This window comes from Ambystoma mexicanum, chromosome 3p (assembly GCF_040938575.1).
Source record: "Ambystoma mexicanum isolate Mex_15411 chromosome 3p, UKY_AmexF1_1, whole genome shotgun sequence".
Classification (NCBI taxonomy): Eukaryota; Metazoa; Chordata; class Amphibia; order Caudata; family Ambystomatidae; genus Ambystoma; species Ambystoma mexicanum.
In genome coordinates, this window is record NC_090925.1 from 1,258,268,858 (window position 1) to 1,258,295,880 (window position 27,023).

A 27,023-nucleotide genomic window follows, 5' to 3' on the forward strand; every position below is an offset into this window, starting at 1 on the left:
CAAAAAGATCGACTCCCCAAAACGATCGCCCGAGAGACGCTTTGGTGGCCCTCACCTGATACACACAAAAAAAGCAAGTGTTAAGAAAGGCCAGAACAATGGACTTCATTCGAATGAACGGGGAGGAAATACAGCTGTATCAGGATCTGGCATTGACAACGCTCCAGAAGAGAAGAGAAATGTCCCAGATAACGAAGGAGCTGACAGCCCGCCAAATTAGATACAAGTGGACATTTCCATTTGGCCTGCTGTTTACGTGGGAGGGCACACAAAAAAGGATAACTTCACGGGAAGAAGGGCAAAGACTTATGAACCTGCAGGACCAAGACGAAGAGCCCCCGCAGCAAGCGCCTCTGGTCCCCCCGCTAAAACGACACACTCGGGATGGAAAACGATGAACAGGAGGGAGAGAGACGACCAAGCAGGACGAAGTAACGCACAGGGGAACGTCTAGAATGCCGGAGCAGAAGCAGGACACAGCAGCCATCGGGGACAGGACAGCGACAGTAAGAATCCGAGAGACCAACACATAGGTGCCGGGAGGGGGGGGAGAGACACGGAGGCCACTGAAGTCATGATGAAGGGTTTAGGATCCCCTTCAAAGTTATCCCTGAGTATGGTAGAGGGTGTGAGGCACGAGGCAACACGCCGAGGTGCTAGTAGTAAATCATGCCATCCTCAGGGCAGTTGGGGTAGGGGGGGAGGGAAACACGCCAGTTGGGGATTGCGTGACACAACGGGGGACGGTAGGGGGAGTTGGGGACAGGGGAAACCCGGGGATAACTCTGGAATTGCAAAAGAGACGAGAGGATCTGTGGCACACGACCTAATACGGGAAGACACATGGGGATAAAAATCCTGACACAGAATGTAAGGGGCCTAAACTATCCAGTCAAGCATAAAAAAGTAGCACACTCCATTAAGCAGGGGGCTTCCGACATCGTAATGCTCCAGGAGACACATATAAGGGCCCAAGACAAGCATAAATTCCGCCTTAGGGGGTTCAACCAAATCTTTCAGGCAAACGCGCCAGAGAAAAGGGCCGGGGTCCTCATAGCGGTCAGAGACTCCCTGCACGCACAAGCCAAGTTCTCATGGGGAGATAAACAGGGGAGAAGCCTAATAGTAATTATAACGATAGACGGCCGACCCCTGACATTGGCAACGATATATTCCCCCAACACAGGCCAGGATGGCTTCATAAGAGAGGTCCTAGACAAAATAGATCAACAAGCCGCAGGAGAGGTAATACTGGGGGGGACTTCAACATGGCGTGGGACCCATCCCTAGACAGATCCGGGCCCAGGAAACATACTCAAGATGCCCCATCGAAAAACCTAAAGCAAAAAATCACGCACCTTGGGCTTGTCGATGCTTGGCGCAACGCCAACCTAGAACGAAAAAGTTATACATATTACTCACACGTACAGAATACGGCCTCGAGGATAGACTACCTCTGGGTTTCACTGAGCCTCGTAGGTAAGATAAAACAGATAGAGATTGAACCTATCACGCTCTCGGACCATGCCCCTTTGTGGATGACCGTCATCTGGCCCACACATTATCCCAGGCTTTGGAGTTGGCGCCTCCCGGAGGATATAATAAAGGACCCAGTGACGGCGCAGAAACTCAGGGAACATATCACAGATTTCTTGGCAGAGAATGACCTCCCAGACACAAACAAAGACACAGTATGGGACTCTCTAAAGGCGGTAATAAGGGGACATCTAATAGCACTCAAAGCACAGAGAGAAAAAATGAACCGCCAATGGGAAAAGGAACTAGAAGCACAAATAGGGGCAATCCAGGCAGAACTGATCCAGACTCCAACTAGGAAAATCATGCGTACACTAAGACACGTGCAGGGGCAGCTAGAAGCCCAACGTACGAAAAAAGCGGAAAAGGCACTTCTATACACAAAACACTGGTATTATGTAAAGGCGAATAAAGCCGATAAACTCCTAGCAAAACAATTGAAAAGCTTGCAGCAGACGCGAACAATAAAAGCTTTAAAAGATGAGTCAGGCCAACTGAGGACCCAAACCTTTGAGGTAGGGCAGGTACTTGAAAGGTTCTATCAAAAACTGTACACTACGGATCTCCCTAACAGAGATCACCAAGAAGACTTTCTCGCCGGGATTCATCTTCCCGCACTGGGGGAGGAACAGAGGCTAAACTTAGAAAAAGAAATTACAATAGAAGAGGTCCATGCAGCAATACAGTCCCTCCCCATGAACAAAGCACCGGGCCCGGATGGATATACCGCCCTCTTTTATAAAACATACAAAGACATCCTCGCTCCTGTACTCACGTCCCTATATAATAATTTTGGGGGGAAGGGATCAGTGACCCAAACCATAAATGAGGCAAAAGTACTGGTGTTCCATAAAAAGGGGAAGGAAGAACAATGCCCCACCGCCTACCGCCCCATTACCTTAATAAATCTAGACGCAAAACTGTATACTAAAATATTAGCCGCCAGACTGGCACCACTCCTCCCTATACAGATAAACCAGGATCAATCAGGATTCGTCCCTAATCGGCAGACACATGACAACCTTCGTAGGGTCCTCCATTTGATCGAAAAAATAGGCATTAAACAGACCCCAGCGGCACTGGTAGCCCTGGACGCGGAGAAAGCGTTCGACCGGGTGGAGTGGACATTTCTATTCCTGGTCCTAAAAAAAATGGGAATGGGGGAAGGATACATAGACATGATCCGGGCTAACTACAACTCCCCGTCCATAAGAATAGCTGTGAATGGCGGATTGTCGAATAAAGTATACCTAGAGAGAGGGCCGAAACAAGGGTGCCCACTTTCCCCCCTTTTATATGCTATCTATCTGGAACCCTTGCTGGCGAAAATCAGGGATTTACCGGAGGTAAAGGGCATAGAAATGGCGGGACAGGAGCACAAAGCTGTGGCATATGCAGATGACATGCTAGTGGCTATAGGAGACCCGGGGCGGTCCTTACCGCATCTAATGGAAGTCATAGACAAATTCGGGGAGATCTCGGGATTAAAAATAAACAGGCAAAAATCAGAGATACTGATCCTGGTAGGTAACAAAGAAGAAATCCGCGCAAGTGCGACAGATTGCCAATTGAAGGTAGCGACCACGGGTATCAAATATTTGGGTATCACTCTCACCTGGAAAATTTATGAACTTTATGCTCATAATTACCCCTCAATCTTGGAAAATATTTAAAAAGATCTATCAAAATGGAACCCATTGGCGATTTCCTGGTAGGGTAGAATCACGGCGGTCAAGATGACCATACTCCCTTAACTACTGTACCTTTTTCAGGCCCTCCCGATAAGACCCCCAGGGAGTTCTTTAGAACTCTTAGGAAGGAGGTGTCCAAATATGTTTGGCAAAACAAAACCCCTCGAATCTCAAATGCGAATCTGACTGCGAATAGAGGGGAAGGTGGGTGCGCAATGCCACATTTTAAGAACTACTATGAAGCAGCCCAACTGTGGGTATTAAGGGAATGGATCCCAGAGCGAGGGGAAAAAATTTGGGAGAGGCAGGATAGAGCGGTGGCAAGGACACCCACCAGGCATATGCTATGGATTAACAATCGATTTGGACACGACAATACGCAAGTCAGTGAGATACTGAAAACTACGCTGGGTGTGTGGGATGCAGCTACCAAAAAAGAAACCCTGACTAAAGATCCCGCTCCTTTTATGCCAATGTTTAGCAACCCAGAGTTCCCAGCGGGAATGGAAATAGGCGCCTACAGTAAATGGGAAGAGGCCGGGTGCAAAATGGTGGGGGACATGCAAGAAAATCAACAGATAAGGTAATTTGCAGACTGCACAACGCTTTTGAATCTAACACCAAAGGATCGATTTAAATATGAACAGCTCTGCCACTGGTTACGTACCCCACGAATAAAAGAAGCAATGCTTAGAGACCTGACCCCTTTTGAAAAGTACATTATGACACAAACAGGCACTCGCAAATTTGTCTCAAATACATACAAATACATTAATGCACAACCGGAACCAACCACATGGCAATATATGAAAAGGTGGGAGAAAACCCTGGGCTATACCCTCCCCAGGGACAGGTGGGAGTATATCTGGCGTCAGATTCCAAAATTGACGAGAGCCATCCAAAATAGAGAGACGTGGGTGAAGGTGATGCTTCAATGGCACTACACCCCAGAGAGACTACACACGATGTTTGCCAACTCCCAGAACAGGTGCTGGAGGGAATGTGGGGGACAAGGGGATTGGCGACACATCTGGTGGGATTGCCCTAAATTGAGCACCTACTGGGGGGAAATCAAGGCCCAAATGCATAGAATGTTCCCGGGGACAGACCACCTGGGGGTCGAGGTATGGCTGGGGGGGCCTATGGGACCCCAAGGACAAAACTCTCAACACCCCGCAGAAGAGGAACTTTATGGGTCTGCTGATAGGGGCATGGCTGGAGTTGGCACATAACTGGAAAAATAAAAACCCGCCGGCAGCAGTGGACTGGACGCGTAGGGTGTGGACACATCTGGCTATGGAACCGTTAACATATAACATCCAAGGAGAACATGGGAGGTTTAGAAAGGATTGGGGACATGCAATAGAATGCCTCCATTCGGACTACAAGGAACAATGGTGCCCGCACACAATAAGGATACTGGACCTATTCTAGTGAAGACGAAGCACAACTCAGCGAGAACTTTGCATGGACAGAGTTATCCCGGAAGGGGCGGGGGTGGGGGGAGATGGTGTTCATTATGTTCTGATTGTTACTTTATGTTAAAATTAATAAAACATATTTTTTTTAAAAAAAAATCAACCCGCAAGGGGACCCAGGGAGCTAATTACGGTACCGCAATTTGCGGTACCGTAATTAGCGCCTTCCCCATTCCCATTGAGCCCTATGGGGCAAAAATGGGAATGGGGAAGGGCAATGGTGTAAGGGGGAATTACCGCCCCGCCAACCTTGGAATGGGGCGGTAATTCCCCTTTCCGCCAAGGCGGTGTCGATATTTTACCGGCATGAACCCTGGCGCTAATAGCGCCATGGTTCTCCGCCATCAAATGTGTAGTGTTCACCTATTTGAGTGTTTGAGATACCCATAACTATACACACACAAATATATAACATTAGACTTATCCACAATCCTAATCAAAGTTATACTGGAGACACAACTTTAGGACTAAAATAAAATGTTTTATATAGTTTGAAACCAACATTCCTTAACAAAATTTAGTATATTTAGCTAAGGCAAAAAGTTATAGGTACAGACTCAAAGAGCTAACATATTGTTTTTTCAAAGTTAAAAACATGCTAATTTCTCCTGAGAGCTCAGGCCCTTTAACTGTTTTGTAAAAATGCACAACATACAGTGGCATTCTTCTCTCCTTAAAGATTATTCCAAATGTCCACCTCTTTCAGAAAGTACCACGTATTCCATCCCATACAGTCTAAACGTTGCCAGAGAACCATCATGGCACTCCCAAAGATTGGTTGCCAACGTGTAGGCTGTGTTATGGTGTTTCTCTGCCCCCACATGCTCGTGAATCTACATTTTAGAGTGACATATCGAAGACCTGACATACTGTTTTTGGCGGGGACAGAAGTCATAAAGTACCTACTGTGTAGTTCATTAAATGCATTTAATACTCTGATGTTTAATAGCACTGTCCATGTCGATAGCAGCACCGTTTACAGAGATGAGCAAAATAAGATATGTTAGGCCTCTCAAACTGAAATCAACCCTCAGAGGGTTTAGCCAGCCGAGTAGGGTTCGGACCAACATGAGCCAAATATAGTGAGCTCAATCGATCTTTCAGGCTAGGCAATCTGTGGAATGTCAAAAGAGGGAATGTCATGTATGCCAAATCTGGATCCTTCAACAAACGGGGTTAATGCTTTTGAAAATGTTGGCCTACAGCTTCATGGTCAGATGGACACTGTGTAATAAAGTAGACAGGAGACACATTGCATTTTCTTTCACCAGTCCTGCCCAAGTTTCTAGCTTTATCACATAGATGAGGTAATAATGTCCATTTGTAACACTTTGTTGTGGACATTTTAATATATATTCCCTTACTTTGAAATTCCTAGTCATGCCTTTAGCCAGTTCAGTGTGAAGGACACATTATCAGAATAATTCCCCTGGCACCTAATCCTTTCCCCAAATGGGATGGCCTTGATTCTAGACCTGGGATGTGCACTCTAGGCATGTGGAATGTCCTTTGAAGATGTAGGATTATAAAACATCTCCAATGTGAGTATTTTAGCACCAGTCAACATCATGATCCTTAGATCCGAGAATGAAATGGCATTAGTAGAAAGGTTCACAGTACATTTTATTTTGCCACTATTATCAATAAACAGGGATACAAACTTGTTTAGTTCAATAATTTAGTTTAACCGAACCAAAAGGATGTCATCTATATATTGGAATATAGGTTGAACAGCCTTGGCGACCTAAGTCCAAGTATGGGAAATTCGTCATAGAGTTATAGAATGTGTGTGTGTGCTTTTTAGCTAGTATGAAGGTGGGTAGGGGTGGCCTACTCCCTGTGCAGCTGGAATGAATTGTTACCATGTGGGATAGCTGCATTCTAGTGCCAGAGGTGGTGTGCATATATGTGGAGCAGGAGAGACATAATGGCCCTCATTACAACCTTGGCGGAGGACCATGGTGCTATTAGCACCATGGTCCATGCCGCTAAGGTTGCAATTCCGCCATGGTGGATGGCGGAATTACCGCCCCATTCCAAGGTGAGTGGGCCGGTAATTCCCCATTCACCAATGGCCCCTTCCCCATTCCCATTTTTGCCCCATAGGGCATAATGGGATTGGGGAAAGGCGATAATTACGGCACTGTAAATTACGGTGCCGTAATTATCGCCAAGGTCCCTTTGTGGCATGGCTTTTAACGGCTCCAAAAAGCAGCCGTTAAACAGCCATCCCGCAAAGGGAACCTTGTAATCAGGCGTTAGGGGTCGGCGCCGTTTATGGCGCCGTAAACCCCTTAACGCCTGAGTCGGAATGAGGCCCAATGTCTCTCCTGCATCACCTAATTTGCACAACACCTCTGTCACTAGTAAGCAGCTATCCCCCACAAATGAATTGGGTCTAGCTGCACACACAATGTATCTCTCACACATTCTCCAGACTACCCTCAGCACCCGCGCACTACTCTAAGACGCTTTGCACAACTCCTCCGTCATTGGAATGCAGATCTCCCCCATGATAAAATCCAGTCTAGCTGCACACATTGGGCCTCATTACGACCCTGGCGCTAATGTGTTAACGGCGCAGTAAAATGCTGCAGCACCGTTAACCCATTAACGCGTTACTACGAGGTCTCTTTGCGGGACCCGACCTGAACGGCTAGTCTAGACCAGCCGTTAATGTAGGGACCCGCAAAGGGACCTTGATGCTAAGTACGGTACTGCAATTTGCGGTACCGTACTTAGCGCCTTCCCCAGTCCCATTGAGCCCTATGGGGCAAAAATGGGGATGGGGAAGGGCCAATGTTCCATGGGGAATTACCGCCCCACCAACCTTGGAATGGGGTGGTAATTCCCCATTGAACATTGGCGGAGTCGTTACGATACCGGCACCAACCATGGTGCTATTAGCACCATGGTTTACCGCCAGTATCGTAATGAGGGCCAATATATTTTATAGTCTCAAAATTAAAGCAGTACATTAGCTACCTTTACAATTCAGCCCGATGCAGCACCTGGGCCACCCTTGGAATGTATCCAAATGCTATCCACTGCTACCCCAAAAGTTCACTCAGATGCACCACGCTGACTGCTCGCACAGTTCATCCAAGTGCAATGCACGGGCCACACTCACACTTCATCCCAATGAAAGACATTGGCTCACCGTTCTTTGGTGATTTGTTCATTCAGCAGGCCTCCTGGGATTAAGTAGTTGGTTCTGGGGGTGAGGGCAGGGTGTGTCATGGTGCTGAGGGGAATAGCCGTGTCTTGAGGGGCCCCGGGAAGGTTAGGTGGTCCTCTATGCATCAAATCTTAAGCGGCAGAGAGTTCCAGCTCGTGGGGCTTGGATGGAGAAAGTGGTGCCTCCAATTCTGGTTGATTTGAAAGGGGGAATCACCAGAAGGAGAGCAGTGCCTGATCGGAGGTTTCTAGTATAGAGAATAGAGAGACATTTCTCAATATGCTATAGTACTGTTACACAGTGTTCGTATTTCAGCCTTTTAACGTCTAACAGAAAGAATTGTCTCCAAACACAAGTGTGTTTTTCTGTATTCTGACTGAGACTTCTAAAAGGAGCATTGCATGCACAGAGGGAGGGCAGATCATCGCCTCCAAAACTGATCTTCTAACACCTTGGACAGGGAGCATGATTCAGAGAGCAGATGTTGTGTCTGGTTAAAAGGAGCTGAACGCCTAGCCTTATATTGACCTCTTTCCTTCTCTCAACAGACTTGTGGGTAGCCCCAGAGCATCTTCGCCAGGAAGGGGTGTCCCAAAAAGGTGATGTCTATAGCTATGGGATTATTGCTCAAGAGATCATCCTGCGGAAGGAGACCTTCCACACGGAATGTTGTCGAGATCCAAAAGGTAAGCACAGTCTTAGCTTACAGTCAGTGCCTTATCTATGCCTGCTCAAGACCCTGAACACGTCTAGGCCCTCCACAGAGCCTTATAAGGGCAAAAGGGGTAAATATGCTTGCATTGCTTTGTCTGAATGGGAGGCAGCAATAGTGACACGGGCCAATATCTTTCCACATTCTAGGAATTCCAAGAATATTATTAATGGCAATGTCACAGATGTTTTCTTCTCACAATACAAAATGGCCACTTACCGTTCACTTCAAGTGCCTTAAAGGAAACAGAAGAATTGCAAGACGAACTGTAATTATAATTGGTTATTAATAACGCGCTTATTACCCAGAGGTTTATAAGCGCACAACCTGTGTTGCTCTGCGTCGTCTTGCCGCTGAGCTATCCTCCCGGCCCAACTGGAAGAGTCCTTTAAGATTTTTGCTGCATGTGCCACACACACAGAAAATCATTTGTGATTTAATGGCGAGTGGCTCATTAAGGAGAATTCTACAATCGAATGGAATAAGAGATGTATAAGGAAGGCGAAGGTTGAACTGCTTAATTTATAAGTGTGGTTCAATGAGTCAGAACCTACACTACTTAAGTGTCAGCTTGATTAAAATGGAAATGTACAGGAACTCAAAACTTCAGAGGGAGAATGTGCAAGAGTTGCCCCCTGTGATAAAGGCTGTACTATTCAAAGAGTGCAGGGGTGGACTGGGGAAAAAAGAGGCCCTGGAAATAATTTTCATATTGGCCCCATATAACAAATTTTCAGCAAGCCCAGCCCTTTTCCTATTGGAAAATTGGAAAATAAAATAGGTTGCCATACGAAAGGGTGCAGAGGGTTACTGGGAAATCTCCAGAGTTCCTTATAGGCCAGTCCACCACTGAACGAGTGCCTCAGTTTTACTTTATTCTACATAGACAATCTTAATTATACAACCTGCAGACATTAAAAGAATTGCAGACTGTATTGTATTCACCAAGTTTGACAGCACATCAGTGATTAAGGAATTTGATCAGCTGATTGAAAATATTAACTTTAAACATAGCTCCTAAGCTGTAATAACCTCCTATCCAAATTCTTAATATATAAGTCAGTTACAGATGGGGTTACTCATGCAGGACTTTTATTTAGTGTGAAGAAGGATTATGAACATTAATAAAGAAGAATAGACTGGACTATGTTATCAAACAATAGGATCAGTTAGAGAGGGCAGTGTACACACACGACTGTATATTATTCTGGAAGCTGGTGGCTAGGGTGTTTGATAGTTCAGGAGGAAGTAATGATGCTCACATTCCTCCTGATCGATGGATGTCCCATTTTCAGGGGATTTTCTTTGACGCAGGTCAGGTTGATGTAGATTTGTATTTCTTTATTATTTGTATCGCGCACCGAACCCTGAGGTAACTGGGCGCTTGAGAAACTTGTAGGTTACAAACAGTAGGTGCAGGCATAATATAAGACAACGTAATGATAACAATGAAGGACCCTGGTTGCAGGTGGGTAGGTCAGATAGGACGCATAGAGACAGGTATGACAAACACGGGATAAGCCAAATCTTAACCAGACCGTGGTGAGTAAGCATGGTATAGGCCTATTATTGGAGTGGCTTACTGCTCAGCCAGCTTTTTATGTTGGCTTTGAAGGTGAGGAAAGAGGGTTCCTGTTTGAAGGGGATGGGAATGGAGTTCTAGCGTTTGGCAGCTTGTACTGGGAAGCTGGCTCCTCCCGCTGTTTTTAAATTGAATCTTGGTACTATCAGGTTGTGAGAATAAGCAGATCTAGCTGTGCAAGTAGGATGGTGCTTACAGATTTTGTCAGCCAGATATATCGGGCCAGCGTTTGTTCGACCTTTGTGCATAATGGCCAGGGTACGTAGTGTGATTCTATCACAGATGGGTAACCAGTTGACGTTCTGTCTATGAGAGGAGATGTGACAGGATCTGGGAAGGCTGAGGGCTGCTCTCAGCGAGTTATTCAGAAGTACTTGGAGTTTGTTTAAGTTATGTTCAGATGAGCCCAGGAAAAATGTATTGCAATAATCGAGTTTGGATAGTGCAAGTGCTCTAGCCAGCGTTAGGCAGCTGCTTGTGGAAAGGTAGGCTTTACAATTGTAGATCAGTTTGTTGGTGTGGCCAGTGGAGGACGTTAAGCTGTTTACCTGTTTTTTGAGGGAGAGGATTGAATCAAGGTAGATGCCCAATGCTTTTATTTCTCTGGAAACCTTTATAGTGTTGCCATCAATGACGAAGGAAGAGTAGCTGGTGTCGAGTTTGTTCAGGCGTGCCTGAGTACCCACGATCATTAGCTCCGTCTTGTCGTCATTGAGGCAGAGACTGTTGGTGGCCATCCAGGCCTGAATTTCGAGGTAGATATTGTTTAGTAGTTTGGAATCCTGGTGGTAGCAGCCAATGAGGGAGATGAGGACTTGGGTGTCATCTGCATAGTTTGTGTAGATGACACCCCAGTTGTCCAGGCGGTCGAAGAGTAGCCTAGTAAATATTTTGTAAAGTGTGGGCGACACACATGAGCCCTCAGGGATGCCACAGAGTATCAGTGTGGGGTCAGCTGAGGCTGTTGGGGAGAAGACTCTGGTAGTCCTGTTGGATAAGAAGGATTTGATCCAATTGGAGGCATTCGTGGAGAATGCTGCCGCTGTGATCAGGTGTTTGGTAAGGATTTGATGGTTGACGAGGTCGAAGGTGGCGGATAGGTCTAGGAGAAGGAGGATTGATTACCCTTGTCCTTCGCCTCATCCATTTGGATCTTTAGATCTAGCAGGGCTGTCTCAGTTCCATGTCTGGGTCTGAAACCTGATTGTCTAAGACCGAGAAGTTCATTATCCTCAAGGTGCTTCTGTATTTGCAGATAGGCCACCCGATCCAGAATTTTTAGAAGGAATGGGACAGTGGTGATGGGCCTATAATTAGTGGGGACATTTAGGTCGAGGTTGTTTTTTTTTAAAAAGCGGCATAACCCATGCTTCTTTAAGGTTGTTGGGTACTTGGTTGGAGGCGAAGGAGAAGTTTACTAGCGTGGTGATGAAAGGGGCAGGGTCTTTGGCACCTCCTTTAATCACGGTGGCTTGGCAAATATCGCCTTGGCAGTGAGAGGGTGTCAGGCTTTTTATAATGTCCTCAAATTCCTTTGGGGTTACTTGAGAGAAACTGAAGGGAGTGCACGGATGTGGGGTTTTCTTTGGGTCAGGGACATGCTGGATACTGCAGGTGAGGCTTGCCTTTTTAGCAGTGATCTTATTTTGGAACGGTGATTTTATCTGCGAGTGCTTGCTGGATTTTGCTGCACCACTCATAGTCTTTGATGCAGTCTTGTGTGGGAGGGGCAGGGGATTCAAGCTCTTTTAGGATACTGAAGAGTTCCTTGATACTGGATTTTGCATTCTGGATTCTGGAATTATCGGTTTCTTTTTTGGCCGAGAGGATAGCCTCTTTGTAGATAGCAGAGGCTGACGTTAATGCAGTTTTGTTGTTGTTGGACGGGGTTTTGCGCCAGGTGGATTCGGCTGCTCTTTTTATGTTTCTGCGATTTTTTTGTTCGGGGGTGAACCATTTGTTAAGGTGAGCCTGGGGCTTGGCTTTTCTGAGTTTAAGAGGGGCTGCAATGTCAAGAGCAGATTTCAGAGTGTTATTGTATAGATCGACCAGGTTAGGCACGTCAAGGTTACTAAATTTGTTCTGATTGAGGATGTCGCTAATGTGAGGCTGGAGGCTGTCTCTGGTTATGTTGCAACAATTTCTGGATAGCGAAGAAGGTGCTAGGATGGTTTTGATGGGGGAGGGCCCAGGGATGGACAATATGATAAGGTGGTGGTCTGACCAGGCTGCAGGTTCATTTTGGGTAATGGAGATGGAGCAATTTAGGTCAGAGACTCAGTCCAGCGTTCTACCTTTGGAGTGGGTGGGTGTTGTGATTCTATGTATAAAGCCCAGGTTATAGATGGAGTTGTCCACAGCTAGGGCGTGAAGATTGTTAGGATCTAGGAGGCCAAGATTCATATCGCCTAGGAGGATGGTTTGTGATCGGAGTTTAGTATGCGTAGAGAGGAAGTTCAGGATATCCTCCTCAAAGGAGGGCGATTGGGTGGGAGGCCGGTAGATAAGGTGCAAGAGTATAGTTTGGATGGGTGCGAGGGTTAGCTTCACCGATAAGAGTTCTGCAGACGGGAAGCTTGCGGATGGGATAGCTCTAAGGGCTAGTTGAGTTTTGGCAATGAAGGCCACTCCGGGACCTACTGCCTGGTGTAGCCAGGTTTCTGTGACCGCCAGGAAGTCTAGGCTGTTTGCAACAATGAGGTCTGCGATCTCAGGGGCATGGTCCACAAGGGAGCGCGCGTTTATGAGGGCTCCTTTAATAGTAGGAGGTTGAGCTACGGTGCTGGGAGATGTCATGGTCTTGATAGGGGGAGGATGGGTTGTTTTATACAATGTGGAGGTACAGTTTTGGGTAGCAAATTTTTGAGCAGGAGGGTGGCGTTGTGTTTGAGGAATCGAGAGCCTAGTCTTAGGTTCCTGGAGTGGACTGAGAGAGGGATGAGAGGCGTTGGTGGTGTGGCAAAGCGATGTAACCTTTCAAACGGGCTCAGTGGCTCAGTAGAAGCAGTGTTTAAGGGCGCTATGCTAGTTGGTTTGAGGTGGGATGGAGGAGGAAGGGGTGTTAGATGGCAAAATGGGGTGGCTGAGTGCTTTAGGGGGAGCAATGAGGCTAGGGCCAATGTGGCTCTATGGAAAGAGGACATGGTGAGTGTTCGGTAGGCTGGGTACGGTAGGCTCAAGAGTTGACCCAGGCGGTGTATCAATGAGCAGTCTCAGCGTAACAGGCTGAGTACCAGGAATTATTGATTGAAGAGTTACCACTGATTCAAGGGTAAACACAGTGAGAGAAGTAGCATGAGGTGGGCTGGTTAGGAAATTAGCTCAGTGGGTCGGTTGCTTACAATGGGCTGGCTCAGATTAGGTATGTAAGTACAGAGCACACAATAGGCTGGTTTAACATAGCATAAAATGTAAGTTGCACACAGTAGGCTGCTTTAGATTTAGCCCAAAAGATAAATTGCACACCATAGGCTGCTTTAAAATTTGCACAAGGTATATAGCAGGATTGGTCAGGTCTTGTATAGTGCACTAAGACGATGTGCTGTTGGCTGACTTGCTAGAAGCCAGATGCACTCGGAGGCGATAGGAAGTACTGCTCACTTAGGAGGTTTGTGGCGAGGTAGAAGTGAATATAGAGATCAGCATAGCGGTATGACTGTTATCAATAATACCATTGTTTGGGCTATGGTCGTACGGTGAATAGATGGGATGTCATCAAGATGTGGCTGAATATGGAATATATGTTTGAATGTCAGTCGGATCGTTGATGTTGCAGGGGAAAAGTTCAATAAGTTAGATAGTATCTATATGAAGAGACTTTTGGATACTCGCCTTGTAGAGTGGACTTGGCGGTAAGCGGTGCTCACGGGTGAACAACGGTAAACAACGCCTTTTTCTCCTGGCCTTCTGCGAGTGGCCGGCTTCCTTCCGCCTGCCGGCGGATGTGCTAGCAATAAATGGTGGCTTAGGAATGAAGTGGAGTCTCGATGGTAGGCCAAGTTGTGCCGGCCATTTTGGGGTCAGGCACGACTCCGTCAGGCAACAAACAGCTGACTCCTCAGCTGTGGCGAGTACAGTGAAACAAATTTGCGGAGCAGAAGGTTCTTACAGCAAGATGGTAGGAGTAGGTCCACTGACCTAGGATGCAGGACATGGCCCTACGGGCTATGCGGATTGCACATCAGATGGGCCAACACGTGGGTGGAGGAGTGCAGCTGCCGTAAGGGAGGGTGGGAGGGCTCCTGCCCTCTCGGTGTCCTGGAGGCCGGAGAATGAGGTTGAACATGGTAAACAAGGCCTTTTTCTCCTGGCCTTCTGCGAGTGGCCGGCTTCCTTCCGCCTGCCGGTGGATGTGCTAGCAATAAATGCTTGCTTAGGAATGAAGTGGAGCCTCGATGTGAGGCCGCGTTGCAAAAGCCATATTGGGGTTAGGCCCGACTCGTCAGGCAACAAACAGCTGATCCTCAGCTGGGGCGAGGACAGTGAAACAAATTTGCAGATCAGCAGGTTCTTACCGCAGGATGGTAGCAGTAGGTCCACTGACCTAGGATTCAGGCACTGATTCTAGGGGCTATGCGGATTGCAAACCAGATGGGCCAACACATGGGTGGAGGAGCGCAGCTGCCATAAGGGAGGGGGAGAGGGCTCCTGCCCTCTCGGTGTCCTGGAGGCCGGAGAATGGTTAGGCCAAGGGTTAGGCCAAAATGATCGAGGTTAAAAGGTCTGAGCACCAAAAGTCCGACCCCCATTTGTTCACATATATATTATATGTGGGGGGGTAAAGGTAATATCAAATGTATAGGCGTTAGGTGGGGGGACTGTGGGGAGATTGTGGGGGGTTTCCGCCCACATTTATATATGCAAACGGGGGAAAAAGAAAATAAAAATCTGACTTTTGGTGGTCAGACTTTTAAACTCGGTCATTTCACACAGATCCTGGATGAAGCTAAGGATATAAGTGTTAGAGATATTAATGAGCCTAATTCATGGAAGTGTTTTATAATGGTGCAATCCCATAGGAAAATGTTCCATGAAACAGGCCCATTGTGTTTAGTGTGGAAGAGATCTCCAAGAATATAAAAGCACTTGCTTCTGGCAAAGCCACCGGTCCAGACAGGCTGCATTCAGATATCTTTAAATGGTGTGTGAGTTGGTGGCATCCTTTTTAAAAAAAAATAACTTTATTGGTTTTTAACAATGTAAAAACAACACAACAATAATCAATAAGACATCCTTAGTTGAAGATTCGGTGTCTAACCCCTTTCTCTCTCCGTCCCTTTCCCCTCTTCCCTCCCTTCCCCAAGACCACGGGCAGTCTATCAGAGCCCTTCGTATCAGCTTACGAGCCAGGGCTGTTGCTTCTGTCTGAGGCGCTGTCCGGCGCTTTGGGATGAAGCAACGGTACCATTAGCGCTACCCAACGCTGTAGCTCTTCGCTAGAGTCTAGTCTCTGTTCCTGTATTGCAGTTTCCCATGCTCCGGTCTCGGCAGTTATCCACTTTCTAAGATCTCCCCACCATTGTGCCTCACTAGGGCATTTTGGGCTTTTCCATCCCATGGCTATGCATCTTTTTGCTGTGATGTATATTAGATATTTGAGTCTATTGAGAGGTTTGTTTTTCCTGCTGCGTCTGTAATTGCCTAATATACAAGCCGCAGGCCTATGGACTTCCACCTCAATGTCCGCATCAGCAACTCTTTCTTTTATTTGTATCCAGAAACCTAGTATTACTGGGCAGTCCCAGAACATATGAGTCATTCCAGCCTTGGGCTCGTTACATTTGGGGCACGCCTGGGTTCCCGCACCCTTGAACCTCGATATGGCTTCTGGCATGAGATAGGCCCTGTTGGTAATGTACAGTTGGATGAGTTGTAAGCGGGCATTCCTGGAGATTGTCTTGTGGTAGTGGGTTATCCCTTCCCATTCTTTACCTTCAAATTCAAGGCCCAGTTCACTTTCCAATTTAACCTTGCATTTGAGCTCATTTCTAGTTGTGCCTTGCATCAAGGCCTCGTAGAGTCATAAAGTTTCGTGGCCTCCCTCAGCGGCGTTCAACATAGTTTCTATGGTCTCATGTTCCGTTGCGGGGTTGGTAGCCTCAGGCCATCTGCTCTTCATGGCTTGCATCACTCTTCTATGGAGCAAGAACTGTCCTGCAGGCAGCCCTGTGGCCTCACTGAGTTTGGTGAACGCTAGGGTCTCTTGTTCTTGAACCAAGTCTCCCAACGTGGCCACCCCGTAGGGTTCCCATTGGGTACGCACTTCTAGATGTCCCCATGCACGTTTCGCCATAACTGCTGCTATGGCGATTTGCAGTGAGTATGGGTCTGTTGTTCCGGCCGTTTTGCAGGCCCGTTTCCAGAACTGGATCCCCAGCTTGACCATGTATGGGCAGTGTCGTGTAGTACTCTCCTCGACCCAGAGCAGGTCTCTGAGTAATAGGTGGGGTAGAGCAGGTTGGAGGAGTTGGGTGTCCACTGTACTCTCGTCGGCCATCCATCGCATCACATGCCTCAGCTGGCTAGCAAGGTAGTACAATTTGAAGTTGGGGACTTTCATTCCTCCTCTTCGTAAGGTCTTTGGAGTGTTTCTAACGCTACTCTGTGTCTGCCACTCTGCCACAGGAATCTCCTGCAAAGTTTATTTATGTTTCTGAGGGGGGGGTGTTGAAGGGGACGTTAGTGAAGTTGTGCAGAAGGCGGGGGGAGTGCCACCATCTTGAGGAGGCCTGCTCTTCCAGCTACTGAGAGTGGGAGTCTACTCCAGAATTCCATTGATTTCTCGAGGGAGTCTTTAGCCCTAACCGTGTTGAAAATGTGTTCAGTGTGTGGGTTCCAGTGTATAGTAATTCCCAGGTATCTGAAGGATGGCACTTGCCATTGAAGGTCCAAGTGGGGCAGGGACCTGTATTCTTCGTTATGTAGTGTGCCAAGGGGGTAGAGACAAGACTTGTCTCTATTAATCTGGATTCCCGTGCATTTGTGGAATCCGTCTAGGGTCTCAAGGATATAAGGCAGGAGGTGTTCGGGAGTGTGTAGGTACAGTAGTGTGTCGTCAGCATACATGGAGATGAGGTGGGTTACACCGTCAATTTCGATGCCTCCATCTGCATATTCCTGTCTTAGGTAGGCCGCCATGGGTTCGGTGGCGATGATGTATAACATGGGGGATAGTGGACATCCCTGCCGGGTGCCTCTCTGGAGGGACCATTTGCTGGAATATGTCTTATTCGTGCGAACCCTGGCGGTTGCATTATTGTAGACTAGTTGAGTCCATTTCAAAAAGACCGGGCCTATCCCAATTTTTACCATGGTGGCATACAGCCACTTCCACAGCACTGAATCAAAAGCGTCTAATGAAGCGACAGCGTATTTTTGGGGTCTTAGTTCTGTGCTATATATGACGTGGTGTAGCCTGCGCAGGTTCTCGGTGATAGAGCGTCCCGGGACGTAACCTGTTTGGTCTTGATGGATTAATTGGGGGATCGCTCTACGCAGTCTATTTGCTAATAGGGCGGTTAAGATTTTACTGTCTACGTTTAACATGGAGAGAGGCCTGTATGAGCTACAGTCGGCTCAGTCCTTACCGGGTTTGAGCAGAGGGATGATCATGGCCTCACTCATGGATTCAGGGAGGATACAGCATTCGTAGGCCTCGTTAAACACTTGGGTCAGCAGGGGGGCCAGGGTCTCCTTGTATGACTTGTAAAACTCCCCAGGGAGGCCATCCATGCCTGGGGTTTTCCTGGATGGTAGGGATCTGATAACAACTTTTACTTCATCAGGGGTAATGGGCTAATCTAGGGCCTCAGCTGACTGTGAGTCTAGTTTGGGTAGCTCGATGACGTCAAGGACATCTTCGATTTCAGTGTCAGTGGGGGGTGAGGTCTCAGAATAAATGTTGCGGTAAAACTCAGAGAAAACTGAGTTCATTTCCTCTTGGGTATGTGCTGTGGTGCCGTCAGGCTTGAGTATGTGGCAAATAGAGGTTCGGGGGGTCTCCCTCTTATAGAGCCAGGCTAGGAGTTTCCCGGGTTTGTCACCTAAGGCATGCGTCCTTTCAATGTGTTTAGCATAACTCAGTTTCCCCAAGGATTCCCAGTGTGTTAGACAGGTTTGCTTCAGCTCATTATTTTCCGCAGGTGGTCTGGGGTTAAGTCGGCTCTGTTCTCTAGTTCCCCTAGCTCCCTTTCAGAGCATTCTAATGAGGTTATGATGGATTTTTGGGCCCCTCCTATAGCTGCAATCATCTCCCCCCTCATAACCACGATATACGCTTCCCATGCAGTGCTCACGTGTTCCACACTATTCAAGTTTCTCTGCCAGTATTCCTCAGTGCGGTCTTTTATATACTCCCGAAAGGCTGTATCTAGCAGGGCTTCGGCTCTAAGCCTCCAGGTCGGCACTGGGGGTCTGGGTGGGGACACTTCCCAGGTGACCATCAACGGAGAGTGGTCATACAGCACTCTCGGCAAGTACTGTGTGTCGCTAAACATGGCTTGTTGCTCTTGGCTTGCAAGGAGATAATCTAGCCTAGTGTGAACAGAGTGGGGTGGAGAGTAGAAGGAATATTTGGATTCTTCAGGGTGCAATTCCCTCCATAAATCCAGAAGCAGTAGCTGGCGTGTTAGTTTAGATAGTATTTTGGCGGGAGGGGGTGGACGGTGTGTTTGTTATCTGATCTGTCCTTTAGGGGGTCTAGGGTGCAGTTGTGGTCACCCCCCCAAATCATAATGTTATCTCTATAAGGAATGAATCGTAGGTACAGGTGAATGGAAGAAAGCTGTTGTGTCGTGGTTAGGTGCATAGGTGCTAATCAGGCATAACTCCCTGTTTTCAATGGTGCCGTGTATGAGCGCCATCCTACCCTCTTCATCCGTTTTGGTGCTTATCAGCCTGAAGGGGATGGTCGGGTCGATCCATATCAGGATCCCCCGGCGTAGGAGGAGTAAGAGGATCCAATCAGGGTACCCCGCCATGTCTTAGCTAATGTCTCCAGTTTATTCCGGGTTAGATGTGTCTCTTGGAGCATAGCGATCAGACCTTGCACCATCTCAGGTATGTATGGATGCAGCGTTGTTTAATGAAGCTGTTCATACCCCTGACATTCCACGTCATTACCTTAATCTTATCAGCCATGGGCATGTGGCAGTCTGGCGAAGTTGCCGGCGACATTTGGAGTCTCGCTGATGGCTCGCTGCATTTCTCTGTGGTCTTGGTGTTTCCCGTTTCAAAATCCCAACTTTGGCACCAACATCCCATTTGCCTCCCCCCGATAACTGTAAACTCCCCCAACTTTTGAACAAGTCCAGCAAGGTTTCCCCCGTTATGACAGTCCCGTTTCTGCTCCGTTTGACCACTCATTGGTCTTCCGGTGCCCTACGGGCGGGTGAATGTACCCCAAAGGAACTTCCTGGGGGTAGAATGACAATTGTGTCCGGTGTCTCGCTGAGAAGGATCATTTCAGCTGTACCTAGGCTTCATCATTCTGCAGTTGGGCTATTGTAGATAGAAGGATTTTCTGAGCATGATAGATATGGGCTTACCGCGGCCTCTGTTTTTTGTCTTCGATGTCTGGAAGTTGCTGTCCATCCATCCAGTCTCGGGCCTGTGCCGGTGTGTCGAACAGGTGGGCCTTGTTATTGTGTATAACTTTCAATCTTGAAGGGTATAGCAGCATGTAACGCAAACCCGCTGCCTTCAGTCTGGCCTTTGTGTATATGAATTGCACTCTTTTCATTTGGACCTGGAAGGTATAGTCTGGGTAGATGGCAGTGTTTGCAGAGTTTCTTTGAATCTGACCCCCTGATCGTGAAAAAGCCAAGATGACCTCTCGATCCCTTTAGTTGAGTACCTTCGCTATCATTGGCCTGGGCGTGGTGCCTGGCGGCGGTCTTTTTGCAAGGGACCTGTGGGCTCTTTCGATAGTGAAGCCTTGGGAGAGCTTTTCCGCGCCTATTTCCTGCAGTAGGAGGTTCTCAACATAATTTGTGGGATCAGGGCCTTCAATACCCTCCGGTAATCCCAGGAGGTGAATATTGTTCCGGCGAGCCTGCCCTTCTGCCTCCTTGGCTCGATCCTCCAGATTCTTGACTCTTTGTTGAAGTTCAACAACATCATGTAGGAGTTGGGTTTTGGCTTCCGTGTTTTCTCGGACCTGGGTTTCCAATATTTCAGTTCTGGTGGCAAAAGAGCGGACATCTTGGCGGAGGAGGCCCAGGTCAGTGGCGACAGCATCTATTTTGTTTTCCATTGTAGCTTGTAACAATTTAATAGCTTCAAGGATCTGGGTATTGCTGGGTTCTGTTGTTGCTTCAGTGGGGCCAGATTGTATGGTTTCCGCAGTGGGGCGTTCGGGGCTTGCGGGGCCGCTAGCCGTGTAGTTGTCGATGGTGGTCTGGCGCTGCTTGGACCGTGCACTCTTCCCAGATATCTCACCAGGTGTGGGCTCCCCTCCACCCAGGGTGCTGGTGGCGTAGTCTAGGGGTCGTAGGCGAGTGGGTAGGTGCAGTGTAGCGCATCAGCTATTACAGTTCAGGTTGTAGTGGCACTTATGCTGGGCGAGGTTGGTGTACTGGACCCAGCAAGTGGCTGCGGGGTGCATGCGCAGGGGGCGCCAGGGTCTCAGGTGCCTCTCATTCCATTGCCTACTTAGGCGTCAGGAAGTAAGGTAGGTTAGTTTGTGGTAGCTTATATGTCCCTCAGCAATCAGTCCTACTTGGGGAACCAGCCTGTGCCCACTTTCCTTTCGTGTGTCGCTTTGGTGCGCAGGAGTGGAGTATCTTGCGGACTGGGTCGCAGGCCTGCTGTTGCAAGCACACGTTGTTTCCTGTGTCGGTGGTATCTGGTGTAGTTAGGAAGGCCAACCAGGCGAGTCCTTCCCTCGGACCTCGGATGCAGGGCCCTGGGGAGGCAACAGCAGACTGCCTCTGTTGAATGTTGTGCCCCTCACACAGGGGTGAGAAACACAAGGGTCCTGTACCAGGTACTGCGGGCTCTCCTCGCGTAGCGGCTCACTATCTGGCTTGGTTGTGCAGTCCTCCGCTTCCCCTCACTCGTCTGGGTGATGAGGGAGACCCGGGAGGAGGGGGGAGGCCTGCGACCACACTGCAGCCCACCAGGCACTTTTGCTTGATCAGCGCATATTGCGCGTATTACCCACCAGGGGTTGTGGGATCCACAAGGCTGGCGTGGATGGTCTGCTGCGGTGTCTGGGGGGGTGGCGCTCAATTACGGGCCGCTGGTGTCCGGCACTGTCCACGGGCTTCTTGTCTGGCCTCCCCCCACCCGCTCACCTCTCCGGCGCCGATCCGCGCCGGGCTCTCTTTACGGCTGTTCCAGTGCCCATGGACGGGGACCGCTGCGCCCCTCACGCAGCCTTCAGTCTCGGGTGTGCCCGAACAGCTCATCTCTAGAAGGCCGGGGGCGCAGCGCCGCCGTCACTCCTCCGCTCGGCAGCGCGCCCAGTCCGCCAGGGCCCTCAAGGGAAGGACTCCGGGGCTCTCCGCACCAGTCCCCGGGGAGGCGGATCCGCTCTCTGTGTCAGCGCCGATGCGACTCCGCTCCAATAAGTCTGCGACCCGCGTCAGGCGAAGGCTTCTGTCACATATGAACGCCTCAGCCAAACCAGGGGATCAGTGCGCCCGAGCCGCCATCTTGTACCCGCTCTGATGGTCCGCGGCGGGCAGCGTTACAAAAAAAAGGGTCCTGGAGCATCAGGTTAGCATCCGGAGCCGGTGCTGAGAGTCATGAAGTTTGAAATTTCGTTAAAGCCTTTGTAGGATAGCTTATGGTGGACACATCAGGCGCAGCCGACCAGAGGCACGTCTTCTTCACATGGCGGTTAGCCACGCCCGAGTTGGTGGCATCCTATTGTGTATAATCTTTTAATTCAAGTAAATCTAGGGTTTTGCCTTGGTCGTGGAGCAGGAGTTTGATAGTACCTATTTTAAAAAAAGGTTCTACCTGTGACCCTCACTGTTATTGGCTCTTCACGCTCTTGGACATATCAAGTGCAAGTTTCACTAAATGCTTGTTGGCAAGAGTAGAGGAATGGGCTGTCTCACTCAATGTACTGACGCCTAAACTAGCAGGATCCCAGAACGGCTTCTCTACGCTGGCCACTGTTACTCCTAAACATCTTAGATGATAAATATTGCTCAATTTGAGCGGGGAATTTATATGTGACTAATATTGACCTCGAGAAAGCCTTTGACTCAATTCCTAGGAATCGGCTGTGTGGACAGTTAGCCGCTTTAAAGATGCCCAAGGGGCTTTTAAATTTCATTCAACTCTGTCATTCTGATGCGCATGAGGTTGTTTAAACCATGAGATCTGGTAGTACGTCAGAAATCTTTTTAACAAACGAAGGAATGAAGCAAGGCTGCACATTAGCCCCTGTATATTTCATACTGTTTCTTTCAGATTCCAATCCCCCTAATACAGTCATTAAAGATTAGCCCCACGTCGTTGCATAGCACTCGTTTTGGGGTGCTTGTATATGCTGATGATACTGCTTTACTAGATCTGACACATGGGGGATAAACTAAAGTGGTGGTATTCAGAAAACACAGAAATCGTTTCTCATGGTTTTTAAGGGCGTGCACTTTTATTTATTTTTATTTATTTATTACATTTGTCAAACGCCCAAACCCTTCTGTATCACGGCGTTGTTGCAGACATCTTATAATGAAATTCACAATATTCCAATTACATCAAACAAAGCACTGATACAAGAAGTTACATATGTTAATACATTTCATGGTCACCTACATTATTTACAGATTCTGATAACAGTCTACCCTAGGGAGGAATGTATTTAGTCCTACGGTGGATCAATATTTCAGATTATGTGTAGTTTAACTAGTATTGATTGAAAAGTCAGGTTTTTAATAATTTTTTTAAACTAAGGAAGGAGTCTTCATTTTTAATGTTTAGTGGGAGCTCGTTCCAGAGGTTCAGGGCCAGGACTAGGGAGCTGCTGCCTCCTGCTCTGGAGCTTTTGAAACGGGGGACAGCAAGGAGCGACTTATTGTTGGATCTGAGCATTCTCTTAGAGTCTTTTTTAGATGGGAGCTTTATTGGTGAGGCATTTGTGGCCAAAACATGGTGATTTAAAGATGATTCTAGCCTTAATGGGTAGCCAATGAGTCTCCCTCCTAATATTGGAGATATGGTCGGACTTCTTGATTCCTAATGCTGCTCGTAGCGCTTTGTTTTGCATTAATTGTAGTTTCCCTAGGTTGGAATTGGAGGTCCCTAAAAGGGGTACGTTACAGTAGTCCAACTTAGATAGTATTAAGGCTCTGGCTTGGGTGGCCACGATGAGAATCTCTGTTTTCTCATTGTTGAGGCAGAGGCTGTTCAGCGCCATCCAATTTTGGATTATTGCATATATCTTGTTAATGATCATCGTGTCCTGAACATATTCCCTTGAGATTGGTATGAGTATCTGGGTGTCATCTGGGAAATTCGTGTAGATGACACCCATGGCGTTCAAGGCCGAGAAGAGAAGCTTAGTGTACGCATTGTATAAGATGGGTGAGAGACAGGACCCTTGGGGTACCACAATGGGGACGGGTATGGGATTGGCAGCCTCTTTACCAATGCTTACTCTGGGCGTGCGTTCAGCTAGAAAGGATTTCACCCAGAGGGTGGCATCTTTAGAGAAGCAGAAGTCATTTGCTAGAGTAGCGCATAGTTTATCATGGTCCACTAAGTCGAATGCTGCAGATAAATCTAACAGCAATAGTATACAGAGTTTGCCTGAGTCCCTGATGGTGTCTATCTGGATTTTGCAGGTCCAGGAGAGCCGTTTTTGTGCTGTGTTTGGACCTGAATCCAGATTATCTAGCTCCAAGGAACTGATTTTGTTCAAGATGTGCTTGAATTTGATTGTAAGCTATTTTGTCAATAATCTTGAGCAAAAACGGTACCGTGGTTATTGGTCGGTAGTTGGTGGGTACTGTTGCATCAAGTGATGTTTTTTTTCAGCAGAGGGGTCACCCACACTTCTTTTATACTTGCCAGGACTGTATTTGCGTTGAATGAGGCATTCACAAAATTAGTAATAGTAGGGGTGAGGAGTGGGGCGCAAAATTTAACTAAGTGGGCTGGGAAGTTGTCCCCTTTGCAATTTGAGGCTTTTAGTTTTAGAAATATCTAAAGCCTATCTGGCTAGGATTTTCTTTTAGTGAGGATTTTCTTTTGGAGTAGCTCAATTTTGGAGGCTAATGCATTTTGGATGGTAGTGCATCATTCCTTACTGGAGTTGGCAGGAGTAGTAACTGGGATTGGGTTTTCCAATTCTTTAAGAATGGAGAAGAGTTCTTTGGAGTTAGAGGTGGTGTTGCTAATACGAGTGTTATATGCCTTACCTTTGTGGGTAATAATTACGGTTTTGTAATTCTTTGTTGGCAACTCCAAAAGCGTTGGCAAAGACGGTTGTAGGGGATTTTTTTTGTTAATATGTGGAAGGGCTCTTTTGGTTCGTCTTAGGGCGACTAATTCCTCATTAAAACAGAAACTCGTTTGTTTGTCAGCACGTCATGTTTTTGTTGTTAAAGGTTCTATTGTGTCAATAGTGGCGGTAAGGCACTTGTAGTAGGCCTCTGCCAGAAGACCGGGGTTGTTGCTAGTGACCATGTTGGAGGACAGCCCATCGGTTATAATCGGGGCTAGATTTTCGACTATTAGTTTCCGAATATTTCTTGTTTCATAAGTATCTGTTGCTTTGGTCATTGACGGGCTTATCTCCTTTCTAGTAAGGGAAAGTTTATGCTATGGTGGTCAGTCCAATCGAGGGGTACAATCGACTCGATAGATATTTTGGAGTTAAGCGTGAGTATCCAATCCAGAGTTCGACCTTTAATGTGGGTGGGGGCATTCACCAACCGTGTGAAGTTCATATCTTTGAGTGCAGTATCTAGGGCTTCTGCTTTAGTGTCCTGCTTATCATTGAAACCTAGATTAATATGGCCAAGGATGATACATTTGGTATTAGGTTTAATGTTGGGAGCTAGCAACAAGGGTATGTCTAGGTCCGGATGGGTATTGCTATTGGGTGATCTGTAAATGACCAAGAAGTTGAGTGTGGTTTTCTGATCAATAGCGAGTTTGGCTAAGAAGAGTTCTTAACCTACTTTTTCTTCGATGGGGCAGGATCTGATTCGCAGATTGGATTTGGCTATTATGGCTACACCGCCTCCTTGTGCATTAGTTCTGTCATTCCTGATGATGTTGTAATCTGGTGGATGGCCAGAGCTAGTAGGGGTCCAGAAACTTGGTGCAGCCAGGTTTCTGTAGATACTAGTAAGTCCAGTTGTTGTTCAATAACAAGGTAATGGATTTCAATGGCGTGGGCTCCTAATGAGCGGGCATAAATAAGGGCACCTTTAATGTTACATGATGGCTCTATTGGTGGCTCTAAAATGATGATAGGAATCTGATCATCAATGGCACTAGTGGGGTGTTTGGCTGTGACTCCAGAGGGCATCTTATGTCATTTGTTGTTAGGCAGAGGGTTGGGCTTAGGCTGTTTGGGCAGAACACAGGCTCAGTTAGAATTAATAGGGGTCAGGTTGGTACGTAATCTTAGGCGATGTAGTCTAGTGGTACCCTGAATCGGATAGGTAGTCGAATAGACCAAATTATTTAAGGCGTTATCGTGATCTATCAAGGATGTGAGCTTAGTTGGCGTTACGATCTTAGAGCTTTCAGTAGTGTTTAGGGTATTGAAGTTGTCCTGGACTGGCAGAAACGGAGGTGTGGTAGGTAGAAAAGGTGTAGGACAAGGGATGGGATGGTGCCGGTAGCAGGCTATTCTGTAGAGTAATGTAGGAGCTGCCTGAAAAGGGTAAGCAATCTGGCAAAATACAAAAAGGGAACATAGTGGTAAATAGCAAACCAAGCATGACTGTATGCTCGGTGAGAGAGCAGATATAGCAGTGCTGTAATCTGGACCTTAACACCAGCCGCCTAAGTCAACGCGGGAGTACTCTGTGACGAGTAGGAATGGCAATTAATCTGGAGCTAATGAACAAGTTTTAGGACGAGGTGGAGGGAATCTCAACCAATTTTTCCGTAAATGTTTAGTCAATACAGCGGGCGGTACAGGTTAGACAATGTGGAGCAGACAGGCATAATAAGTATGGGTGTGTTAAACACGAGTATTGTGTAACCCAGTCGGCCTATAAGTGAGGTCAGGTTAGCACAATTGAATCCATATTGGCCTATACAATAATGAAATAACAACATAACACTATATCAATAGATCACAGCCCGTAGTGGTACTAGTAGTTATTGGAGGCCTGAGGAAGACAGATGGTATAATATACCCTAGGCTAACAAGTGTAGACAGGTCCTATGCACAGGTCTAGCAAGATAATGGATTACATATGATAAGGCAAGTATGCATACTCATGAGGTTACAAAGTTTACAGTAGACTGTGACAAAGCACTGGGTGATATCAAGACGGTATGAGAGGGCAGATTAGACAAAGCCTTGAAGAGAGCATCCCTAAATGTGCGATCCGCTTAGACTAGGGGATTCTAAGCATTGCATCCCAGGCGAGAGTGAGGTCTGCCTGCTTTTTTATGAAGGCTTATTAGGGCCTTTCGTAAAAACCCAATATGAATATGGTAATGGAGAAATAGAAGGTTTCCCCGCACTCAATAAATATGTCTAGTATAGGGAAGGCCTTCAATTATTGGTTAGTTGGGGGATTCAAATTCTGGATGTCACTCACTACACCTCTTTCACCCACTTGAATAAAAGCAGAGAAAACTGTGGCACAATAAGGAATTCAGCAGACAAAAAGTGAGCACTGTATCGTTGCTGACAATGTGT

At 47.3% G+C, this 27,023-nt stretch overlaps 1 protein-coding gene across 1 annotated transcript in view; it reads left to right on the forward strand.

Moving 5' to 3' along the window:
* The window catches only part of LOC138580055 (guanylyl cyclase C-like), a 493,661-nt gene that overhangs the window by 368,544 nt on the left and 98,094 nt on the right, over window positions 1–27,023 (forward strand). Inside the window, exon 16 of the mRNA XM_069650291.1 lies at window positions 8,432–8,569. Within this exon, the coding sequence (XP_069506392.1) occupies window positions 8,432–8,569 (138 nt within the window). The remainder of the gene's footprint in view (window positions 1–8,431; window positions 8,570–27,023) is intronic.